This window comes from Candoia aspera, chromosome 3 (assembly GCF_035149785.1).
Source record: "Candoia aspera isolate rCanAsp1 chromosome 3, rCanAsp1.hap2, whole genome shotgun sequence".
In the NCBI taxonomy this organism is placed as follows: Eukaryota; Metazoa; Chordata; class Lepidosauria; order Squamata; family Boidae; genus Candoia; species Candoia aspera.
The window spans coordinates 31,452,550-31,464,739 of record NC_086155.1 but is presented as its reverse complement, the minus strand read 5'-3'; the positions used below and the strand labels follow the sequence as shown (position 1 = coordinate 31,464,739).

Sequence of the window (12,190 nt, the reverse complement as noted above, 5' to 3'; positions counted from 1 at the left end):
TCAGCAATCTAGATTTATTTTGACAAAAATGAAAACAAATTTCATGCATGATTTTAGCTCATAAAAGGAATTGTTTCCCCTGTCAAAAGCACCTTGAGTTATATTTGACTAATAAAAACTATGGGGCTAAGATTAAGCAAAACTAAAGTTATTTTCCTGCTGTTTCCTTAAAAAAAGGCTTCTCTAGCTATCTCCAAATTTTAGATAAATAAAAAAGTAAGTTTTAGACAGTTAACTTGTGTCTGCTGCATGTAAAAGAAATGGCTTTATTATATGTTAAATCTTATGCACTTTGACTGAATTTTTAGTTCAACCCAATGCATATTCACTTAAAAGTAAATCCTTCTGGGTTCAATTGATTAATCCCAGATAGGCCAGTACAGCATAGTAGCTTGGGTCTAAAATAGTGTTGAAACTCTAAGAGTAAAAGCCACCAAGACAGCAACTGAGCTATATATAAATATAAAACCTTGATACAAACAGATTTGATATATATATTTATGTATATATAAAATATCATCTTCAAGGCACTAATGTGACGTCTAAACTGGATCGGTATGACATCTTCACAGAATCATATCTTCCAAGCTTCTGGTGTTGGAGATTGGGTGAGGATGTCATATGCTATCCTTTTGTATCAGTTGTCAAGTCTTAGGAAGGAGATTCCTGGACAGTCATCCATCCATTTGCTTCCATCAGTTGTCCTGGAAATTTAACAGTTTCTTTTGGCTGTGGATGCTTTGCACCATGTTGTTCTTGCTTCAGTCTGACATTTTAACCCTTTATTTTCACCATGAAGGTAGAACTGTACTGCATAGATTGCATGAAGTCTTGCTTCTCTCCAGAGTTTGCTCTACATCCCTATGCCAACAACCCGAGCCTGGTCACTTTGGCAGAGAGGAATGAGTGGATGATGAAGACAATAGTTTTGGGACAGGAATGAAGATCTAGTTGCTGCAGAGAAGGGAAACATGGTTAGTTAGTTAGTTAGTTAGTTAGTTATTTCTCATATTTAGCCACCGCCCATCTCCCCCAGAAGAGGGACTCTGGGCGGTTTACAATAAAATCCCACATAAAACATAAACATTAAAATCACATAAAACAATTATAATAAAACACAATAAATAAAATCCAAGAGAAATGTAAAATCCAGGCTGGTGGGAGGGACTCTAGGGTGCAAGCCATCCCCAAGAATGGCTATTCACTTTCCCGCCCCAGGCGAGACGGCAGAACCAGGTCTTCAGGGCCTTCTGGAAGGTCAGGAGAGAAGGGGCCTGCCTCACCTCCAGGGGCAAGATATTCCAGAGAGCGGGGGCCACCACAGAGAAGGCCTGCTTCCTGGACCCTGCCAGATGAAATTCTCTTATGGACGGGGTCCGTAACATGCCCTCTCTGGATGATCGGGTGGGGTGGGCCAATGTAATGGGGATGAGACGGTCCCGCGGGTAACCTGGTCCTGTGCCATGTAGGGCTTTGTAGGATATTGATGAGTGAGCTATACAAAGCATTTCACCTCCCTGCATTTCCTAGGAAACTGGTCTATTCCAGGTAGCTGGGTAATAGCTAGCAGCTAGCAGAAATAGAAGTGTCCTGAATATCTCCAGAAAAAAGTAGCTGAACCCAGTGTGACAGGTGATAGTCAGTTCTAATGTATTCATTGGTATATGAGAAGCTCACAACATGAACATATTACAGGCCCATTTTCCATTGAGTCTTGTAGGTAACAATAATTATAGACCAAAAACATAAGAGCACAATCCTTGGCCAATTTGATTTACTCCAGGCATTATTTACAGTGCGCTGCGATAAACAAACAAACAAAACACTGCCCCTATCTACATTTTTAAATCTCTACATGAATGTGAAAGTATTTGTATCCCTCTCCTATGCATAATCCATTTTGCTATCATACTTTATGTTTATTCTTAAAAAATAGTGGATGGCCAGAAGGAAGGAAAAGTCCTGATGATTGGGGTGGGGCCAGAGCAGCTGAGGAGAGCATCCCTAAAGGTGTTTGAGGAGCTATCCAAGGTGCTGAATATTATTCATTGATTAATAATTTGGTTGCTATTTCTCCTTATCATTATAAGAACTGAGAAAGACATTTTCTAATTCATCACATAAAACCTCTAATTGCACAATAACTAAAAATTATGCATAGGCACAATGCACAGAGCCAGACTTACCCTTGACAGGTTTTTTTTTGGGAAAGCATGCTTCTACATGTATTATTGCATTGCTTATCTGAATATAAAATTCTGGTTTGGAATTCAGAATCACGCATGGCCTTTCTGGACCTATAGTAGCATTCCCTAATGTTTGCTTCCTCAAGATGTATGAAATTCAACTCCCAAAATTCTCAACAATGGCCAATGATTTCAGGAACTGAAGTCCACATATCTGAAGGCCTCCTGGGTTGGAGAAGGTTGGCCTATTCATTACTTTCACCACATCCCTGTTTGCTCTTACAAAGCAGCAAGCCCATGAGGAGTTTTGGTCAGATATTTGCAGTCCTAAGTAAAAGGGATTATATCAGATTCCCTTAGAAAAGCCTTCTCCCTTTGAAGCACAGTTTAGGAAACTATACAAAACAGTTTTTCAGTGCACCTCCTATTACTTTCTTTTGTGACTGCAAATGTTGCAGCTGGGAGACCATGACAAAGAAGGTAAGAAATGTCTCTCAAATTCCTAGGCAAGGTTAAGAGTCTTGCCTGCCTTCCTGCCTCTGCCATAGTTCCAGGTACTGAGAAGCTTCTCCCAAGGGCTGCAACAACTTTGACACATCATCCTGTAGTCAGCTTGATGTCCTCCAATTTCCACAATCTCTTGTCATTGGCTATGCAAATAGTTGGAATCCAAAACATCCAGTCACCTACTACAACAATAAAGATTATGGGGTACTTTGCTTTAAGAAAGCTGTTTCATGAAGTAACATTGTACACTTGTTTCTAAAAGCAAAGTAGCCACATTATATCACTTCATCTTGCTTTTGAGGCCTCTTCCAGCTATTGGGACAGCTGGAGGAAGATTTGAGACAACATAAAGAACATGGCCAAGGAGAATCATGTTGCTCCCTTGCATAGGTCTAATAAAGATACAGGAACTCTATATCACTTCCCTGCAAACATATTGAATGAACAGAAGAAGGAAGTAAATCCTAGCTGGTGGTTGTTAAACTGTTGGTTTTGGAACAGACAGACTAAAGTTCATCCACACTTGAATACAGAGCTCATGAGATGGTTTTAGGGGAGTCACTCTCTCAGCTCAACCTGCCCCAAAGAATGCTTACAGTGGAGATAAAATTAGAGACAACTTTCACTTAAACTATCTTGAGTTCTCAGCGTAAAGGATACATGTATATATATACATACATACATGCATGCACACACACGCGCATACACATACACACACACAATAAATAAAGCAAAAAAGGGAACCCACAATCTCTCCTTCTGAGCTGCCAAAATCCAAGTGAAGCATCTTGGCCCCATCATCTGAGGACATCTGTAGCCTCTCAAAGGGCTGCTGTAGTAGGACAACATTGGTGAGGCCCGGCTCCAGGGTGGAGATGGTGAAACCCTTGTCAATGTGGATGGACAGGGTGCAGTCCCTCCCGTTCCAGGTGCAGGCTTGGGAAAAACCAGGAAAAAATATAAACCTACTTGTTAGGGCAGGAGGCAGTAATATTTTCAAGCTGAGAGGAATGTTAATTGAGTTTAAATGTAATTCAAATTATAAATCAAATTACCATGAATATAATTACTTCCCCATGTACCAAGTTATTTTCTACTTCAATAATATAAACACTGAAGGGACCAAAAAAAAGGACTTCAATCTAAAGTATTATTACTCACTATTTGGGAGTCATAGATGATACAGAAAGTATTGGCAGCAACCAATCTACAGCATGTTTCATGATGGACTGAGTTAGCTAACTCTGTTGCCAGGACTAGCTTCTCTCGTAATGAGTTGCTCTGTCATGCTTGAAGTACCGAATTAGGAAATGTAATAAAGTTCTTGCCTAAAAACGCCTAATTCTATATTGGTGTTACAATGCAGAATTGACAAGCAGAAAAGAAATGTGTTCCAAGCAGGCAGACCCTTGCTGTCATCCCAGGTCATTAAAGTTTCTATGGCAAGCCCCAAGCATGAAGCTCATCTGCTTCCTCACCTGTTGACACTTCCTGGACACACTCAGCTGCATTGTGGCAACCATCCACCAGCATTCTTGTCCATGTGGCTAGGTCCCGGTGTGACTCCACACTAAACAGATGCGTTTCCACACCTTTCTTGGTTCCAGTCCGCAAAGCAAATGAGAGTTCTGAGTCGTACAGTAAAGAACCTTTTGATGGTCCAGAGTGCACAAGCCTAGATGGATCGGGGTGGGGGGGAAGAGTTTTAGATATAAAGTCCATCAACTGGGACTGTATATGGCTTTTTATTAAGTACAACAACAGGCTTATTGTTAGGTAAAGTGTGTAGCAACCTCCAGGAAAAAAAAAAAATTAAATCGTTTTTGAGTTTCTATTATTGACCAATCATGTGTGATAATGGCCTCTAGAGGTCACTCTTTTGCCATTATTGTAGCTCCATCAGCTCCCTCTCTTGCACTTGTACAAGAGAAATAATAATATTAGTAGTGTTAATTAGATCTCTTTTTCCTTTTCTGGCTCTCTTTTTCTTTTTCATTCATGCAGAAACACAGAGTGGCAATTAATTAATTAACTGGACTCTGATATGAAGTGCTTTGAAGTTACAAATCCAGTCTTACCCTAGCAATAAAAGACTGGCTCTTGGAAGTTATTAAAATAACTCTAGACAATTCCTTCTTTTAAAAAAAGGAAGAGACTTGATCACATTTAGAATGAGATTAACGGACTGGGAAGGACCAAACGTATGAACTAGGCCCTGAAGTGCTTGCTGAAACACTTGGAATATTTCTGGTTCTTGTGACTAGTCCTTTCTATTAGTCCTTTGCTCCTTGGATTTTGCATAATGCCCTGTTCCTACATCTTGAAGACAGAGACCCTGGCCTTTTGTTCACTGCATTTCTCTTGCTGGAAGCAATTTCACCGAGCACTTAAGGGCCTAGTTCATATGCATGGTCCTTCCCAGTCCACTAATCTCATTTCTAAATGTGATCAAGTCTCTTCCTTTTTTTAAAAAAAGGAATTGCCTAGAGTCATTTTAATAACTTCCAAGAGCCAGTCTTTTATTGCTAGATTTATTTATTTATTATTTATTATTATTTATTGCTGGATCTGCAACTTCAGAGCACTTCATATTATTCTCAGCTCCCTTCAAATAAAATTTTTACTGAAATCTCAAGATAATGAAATCTCACTTATGTACAGGATGATTGAATAGGTGGTTTTTCTTACACATTAGGGCTCGGGAGATGGGTCATTTATTTAGCTTCCTATTTAGGTTGACAAGTTACGTTCCTCTTCTGTTTTATTCAGTTTCTTGGCACAAGGTGGCAGTAAAACCTTAGAAAAGCCTCAAGGCAGCAGGACACACATACCATAGTTCTTCTAATGGAGATCTTTGCATATTTCTGATACAAGCTTCTCAGTAACAAGCTTTCCCCACCTATCCTTGATATTTACTTACCTAGGTCTGCAACTATTTAGTTACTGGTCATTGTATACATTGACACATTAAAATGGCTTATTGCTTTGAATAATTTACAAACATGAAGCATAGGAACATTGACTAACACTGACTATCCTTTGGGGCCTCTAGCTGGTGGTGACTGTCAAGGGCAGAAGGTCTTCTAGCTTTACCTGAAGATTCCAGAGATAAATCTTGGCAGAATGAATGTTCAAAATAGATAAACTGAACAGGTGAGTGCAAATAATTTTTGGGAGCTTTGCTTGTTGCAGCTCCCCACTAAGTGCATATTTGGGCTGATGGACACATATGAAATTTTGCTCACATGTTGGGAGCAGTTTCACAAAATAGTTGTTGGGTGGAGCAAACAGTGATGCTCTTCCCTGCCATTCACTATAGCTCTCCAGCTTATATTTGTCTCTCTTTTTTATTGTTCCAAATGCCTGGACATGTTTCCAAACAAAACACTGGACTGTAGCTACCCACCATTTAAAATTTTCAAAGATTATCTAAGATATTTAATAATGCCTGTATGGCCAAAAGGCATTTTGGAAGCATTTTAGCTTCCTTTTTTCAGTCAAAAGAATCTAAAATGATGGAATGGAATGGAATGGAACGGAACGGAACGGAACGGAACGGAACGGAACGGAACGGAACGGAACGGAACGGAACGGAACGGAACGGAACGGAACGGAACGGAACGGAACGGAACGGAACGGAACTGTATTGTATTGTATTGTATTGTATTGTATTGTATTGTATTGTATTGTATTGTATTGTATTGTATTGTATTGTATTGTATTGTATTGTATTGTATTGTATTGTATTGTATTGTATTGTATTGTATTGTATTGTATTGTATTGTATTGTATTGTATTGTATTGTATTGTATTGTATTGTATTGTATTGTATTGTATTGTATTGTATTGTATTGTATTGTATTGTATTGTATTGTATTGATAAAATAAGAGGCAGGGAAGCTGGTAAGTGCCAAAGGAGGTGTTCGTGGAGGCAGTTATGCCCATAAGTACCATGTTGCTCATCCCGGTCTGTTATGCACTGTGAATGTTCCCCCTGTATTGGAACATCCCAGTCCTACAGAATGAATGGTTTGCAACAGCATAGGAAGGAAAGTAACCTTTGCACTGATTGCCACCACAGAGACCAAGGATAGCACTCATATGGAGCGGTCTCCAAAAGCTTGTTTATAGTAGATAGAGACAGAGGTTAGCCAGAATGCTTTTACATGAAGTTGCAGTAGATCAACCTTTTATGATTTTCTGACCCCAATCGTATTTTAACAGAAAACATTTCGCTACACAACCTCCCTCTTTCACTGTGCTCCGCCTCTAAGGCAGTTGCAATGTGAGGATCAGAAAGGCTGGGTAGTATCTCATTAAAGAGGGAATATTCCCTGGAGCAGAGATGCTGTAACCCAGCCCTACTCAAAAAGTAACTTTTCCAAAATACCTTTCCCAGGTGGAAAAAGAGCAGCATCCCTAAGCCAAACTGCTGTCATTTGTACTTACCTGGTAGCTATAAGAGGGAATCTGTGGGTTGGCTTGTTCAGAGCATCTCTGTTTTGGGGGAGACTGCTGTAGAAAAGAAGCTCCTTCTCTGTGAGAATGGCAAGGATGTTCTTCGTTCCATCACCTGGGAGCTGCAAATAAGAATGTAAAATGTGCAGCTGTCAGGATGGCAGCCAAGTTGACATATGCCCCTGGAAAATGCACACTAGGAATGGAGGCGATGTTCTTGCTGGCATCTTGTACAATGTGTATTTGAATATAGCATGGTATATAGGTATGTTGGAGGGACAAGTACCCGAACTGCCTGACAACACGGTCAAAGGAATTCACTGAGTGGCATGGAATCCTCCTGTTTCTATTCTTCTTCTACCCAGATGGTTACATTTTGGTTATGAGATCTTTCTAGACACACAGAAAGCTACTGAGTCAGACCATCTGGCCTAATAACAGCTATAGAAAATGATAAATGCTTTCTTGAGCTTCATACAAAGGCCTTTCTCAGCTATACCTCAGATGCTAGGAAGTGAACATGAAACTCAGAGGCATGCAAAATATATACTATGATAATGAGACACACTCCAGCAAAAAGAACCCTGGCTTATCATCACTAACAAATGTCCATATGTTCCCACCTTCAAATGAACAGAAACTGCACTATCAGTAATTGGGGTTGGAGAGGGTCTAGAAGCTACAAAAAGGAGATTTGCAGGCAAGCTTCATGTTGCTAACCCCTGCCTTGGGATGCTTTCGTCTTCCCTGAACAGTGAATAATTGTAAATATCTTTTTCTCATGAGAATCAGTGCAAATCAAACTAGGAAGCCTACTCCTACCTGTTCTGTGATGTGAGCCATCCAATGTGCTTGATGTCTCTGTTTCCTGCAATGCCAATTCCTGATTGTAAGGCCTTCAGCTCCTCTTTGACTCTTGGCAACAGAATGCTTATATTGCTGTGAATAGCGTTGAACCAAGCCTGGGCAGATGCTTCCTCTTTTGCTCGAAGGAACAAGGGGATCCGTCCATCTGCTGAGCACACTTCTAGGTACCTGCAAGATGAATTTTCGTTAATACAAGACTGAAATGTGGGGAGCCAAAATGCAAGCTGTTGTCATAACAAATACCCTGTACTTTTTCTGCATTTCCAGTTGCAGAACCTTTGTGTAGATAGTTCATGTTCACACAGGCTCATAATTTTTGGTATATCAATGATCTCACCCACATACCCCCCTACTTCTTCAGGAAGCAGAGGATCAGATCATCTTTATATAGCATTATACAGCTGCAGAGCTTTTGCTTTCTAAAGTCTGTGGTTTGGATGCAATACATCTATAGCTGTTTTAGGCTCAATCCCAGCAAGATGGAAGGTTATGGGTTTGGAAGCCATCTGATTCCAGAAAAATACCATCTTTAGTTCTGGACAGGGTCACACTCCCCTATATGGAACTGGCACATAATTGGGGGGCCTCAGAGACTCACAGTTCCTGCTCACTGAGCATATTACACTCCTTGTTGTGTGCCAGCTATGACCCTGCCTAGAATGGAAAGGATCTTTACAGTCAGTCATTCCTTGGTCATTGCTCAACTGGACTATTTACAATGCACTCTTCATACAGCTGCCCTTGAAGAGTATTCAGAAGAGTGGATCAGAATGTAGCACTTTGAATGGTCATGGGTACTTCCTGATTTGTCTATGTAACACCACTACTTTGGCATTCTCAGCAATTACCCCACATTCATGGAACAGCATTCCTCCAGATAGCCAGATGGCTCCTGCTTGGTTGTGGGGTTCAGAAAGACCATTAAATGTGGTTATTCCAGCAGGTCTTGGCTGTCAGAATGTTGTGATGTTGTTCTCTCTAACAGTGAAATTTCTTGGGTTAACTGATTAATATTCCTGGTGCTTTTGTATTTTATTGTATATTTGCAAATGTCTGGATGTACACTGTTCAGAGTTTTTTGGGACTAGAGTGGCCTATAAGCACAGTAAAATAAGTAAATAAAATAGATCTATGTAGAGAATAAGGAAGTTGACCTTTTTGAAAATATGCAAGTACTGTTGTCTTGGCAAAAGAGGCTGAAAAGTCCTGAGAGACAAGATAAAATTAAGAAGTGACTGAGGCAGATGCCTCCCTGATTCACTGGGAGGTATAAGAAGGAGGGGAGGTATAGCACAATCAGACTTGCAAGGTTCTGTTGTTATAGCCAATCTTAATAAAAGTAGTTCTAGTCTTCCTGTGGAGTTGATTTCCTGGTCTGGTCTACCTAGTGGGGCTGACAATCTATCTATGGCCCCTCTGACAATCCCAGTATTCTTTTAGGACCCATATTTAGCCCAGTTGTGTTTGTACTGTGGAGGGTATCCATACCACTATATTAATGTTATCCACTTAGGACATCTCATTTTCTTCTCCAAATGAGAAGGAATGACAGCTCATGTTGACTGCTCAAAGCACTTTAATAGTAGCCTTTTAACCTCTTTAAATCATGCCACTATCTTTTGAGGGAGATGGGTGGTGATGAACTTTGAAATATAAATAATAAAATAAATAATCATCCCCATATTGTTGAGGCTGAAAGAAGGATGACTAGTGACTTCTGAATTATGAATGTCTGTAATTACATTGTTCACCTTTTCACCAGAGATGCTTAGTGGCGGTTGCCTGATGTCTTAGTATTAGGATAATACCATGATCGTAGTTTACTCAGAAGGACACTTTTTAATACAAATATATAATCTGTCTAGTGCATTCTGGGTTGTGTGAATATGCAAATCCACACACCCTTGCATGCATGCATTCAATTGTTGATGTATGCTTTATCACTAATTTATAGGATAGTGAGAAATGTCAGTTGTAATCAAGATATTGTGCTATATGAGGTTTACATATAGAAAGAGACATCCAAGAATACTGTATAATTACATGTCAGACTCAGATCCCATCATTTCTGATCATGAATTATGCTGGCTGGGATTGATGGGAGTTTGAGTCCCCACTATCCTTGTAATACCATTCCCATACTTTCCCCAACAGATAGCTCCTTCAAGAATAATGCCCTGACTGATCATTGGGTTACCTGTTTTCTAGATCATTTGGAAGACACTTCCTTGATATATAGCACATTTTTAAGGGGACATTCTTCCCTTCCTTGAGGTCTTGTAGGGAAAGAGTTGGAGAAGCTTGCTTCTGAAAGCCTGGTGAAGAATCCCAACTTACAGTTGCACCAGTTGAGGAATTCTTAAAATAAGGAGAGATTTCCTTCATGTATTTGACTGGAATAGGGAAAAACAACATGAAACATTCAGTAAGCGATTCAATAAGTCCCAGTCCTACTTGAAGATCAGTGAGCCATAAACAGGGAACTGTTCTGTAACATTTAATACCTGGATAGCAGATTATACGCAGGAAGCTTACCTGGTCATAATCTTCCCCATTATGGTGAGATGAACTGCATTTTATGTATCAGTTCTATGCTTTTTATAAATCAGTATAAAATTATACAAAGGTCTTCTATTTGCAAGATTATTTTTGCTTTTTCATGGAACATTAGTGATCACCCTATCTGATGCTCTACACATAAATTAAAGCAGCCACTAACAAAAGCTGAGTTCACAGGCAGTGGGAAAAACAAACAATGTGATCACCATAGACAAGGCAAGCCGCAGTGAAAGATTCATCACCACCTTTTCTTGAGATACCTCCTTGGGTTATTCAGTTCCCAGACAGCATGAGCCTTTAAATAACCAATGTCTCTCTCCATTTCCAAATGTACGAACTATGGTCACTTGTGTTTTTTGGTGAGATAGATATAACAAGCACCACCAATGGCTGTAGTTTGAAATACATTTGAAACTGCATGTAAATATGTTCTAGACATACATATACAGAGCCAGTTTGGTGTAGTGGTTAAGGCATAGGCTAGAAACCAGGAAACTGTGAGTTCTAGTCTCGCCTTAGGCATGAAGCCAGCTGGGTGACCTTGGGCCAGTCACTTCTCTCAGCCCTAGGAAGAAGACAGTGGCAAACCACTTCAAAAAAACCTTGCCAAGAAAACTTCAGAAACCAGTCCAAGCCGTCACCAGGACTCAAGACTGTAACAAAACAAAACAAAAAAGGAAAAAAAAGTCATATGTATATAAACCGCTTTTAGTCTTAGACAATGAAATAAAAATAGTAAGAAAAATAAGAAAAGAAATACAGAAATAGGTATAGCCTAAGCACATGTAGACAAGAACAGCAATTTTTAAAAATGATAAACTTTTGTGATGTACTGTAAATCAGATTCCAAAATCTAACATTCAAGGTTTTCCTTCTAATAATGATATAATTCTCCTAAAATAGTAAAAGCAGGTTAACGTGGGTTTTTTAAAATGATATTTTATTGGATAAACAGGGGGCCCGAACACATGATAATTCAAACGTCAAAACAGTCAAGAAATACTTGGGACACATACTTTTTGAAGATTTGTATAGGAAACATACACACACACCCTTTTTACTAGTAGAAACCACAAACATTTCTTGATGGCTACTAAAAGCTCAGGCAGAAGGTTGCCAGCCATCTAACTTCCCTGTTAGTTCCCTGGTTGCCAGCCATCTAAATTCCAAAGGCTGATGATCTCAGCTGATGGGGAATCTCATGGAGGAACAACCAGTACCAAGAATGTGGTACCCAAGAGTAGTGGTGGTAGTAGTAGTAGTAGTAGTATTACACTTATGTGCTGCCTGACTTCCAGTGATTCTGGACGGTTGAAAGAGTAAGCTTTCAAGGATATATTGGATTGTCCAAATAGCAAACTGGCAATTGGTGGAGAGCTTTAAGAAATTCAGAGTCTTGTCTCTCTTGTTGAGACACAGTTCTTGGCAGCCACACACTGGACTAATTGAAGTTTCTGAATTCCTTCTGAAGATAGATCCAAATATAACACACAGAAAAGTAAAGAATCCAAAGTGGGTGTGGGACGACTGCTGCTTGAACCGACACAGTAGGTATAGATGCCATTCTTCCCAGGTTTAACTCAAGCATTAACAAATAAGCCTGCACTTAGCAA

General features: G+C 39.7%; 1 protein-coding gene across 1 annotated transcript in view; it reads right to left on the bottom strand.

Moving 5' to 3' along the window:
* Window positions 1-236: 236 nt before the first annotated feature.
* The window catches only part of SNTA1 (syntrophin alpha 1), a 52,664-nt gene continuing 40,710 nt past the window's right edge, over window positions 237-12,190 (bottom strand). Inside the window, exons 3-8 of the mRNA XM_063297233.1 lie at window positions 10,216-10,411; window positions 7,983-8,186; window positions 7,143-7,277; window positions 4,172-4,368; window positions 3,442-3,629; window positions 237-954 (exon numbers count right to left, since the gene is read on the bottom strand). Of these exons, the coding sequence (XP_063153303.1) occupies window positions 862-954; window positions 3,442-3,629; window positions 4,172-4,368; window positions 7,143-7,277; window positions 7,983-8,186; window positions 10,216-10,411 (1,013 nt within the window). The 3' untranslated portion in view covers window positions 237-861. The remainder of the gene's footprint in view (window positions 955-3,441; window positions 3,630-4,171; window positions 4,369-7,142; window positions 7,278-7,982; window positions 8,187-10,215; window positions 10,412-12,190) is intronic.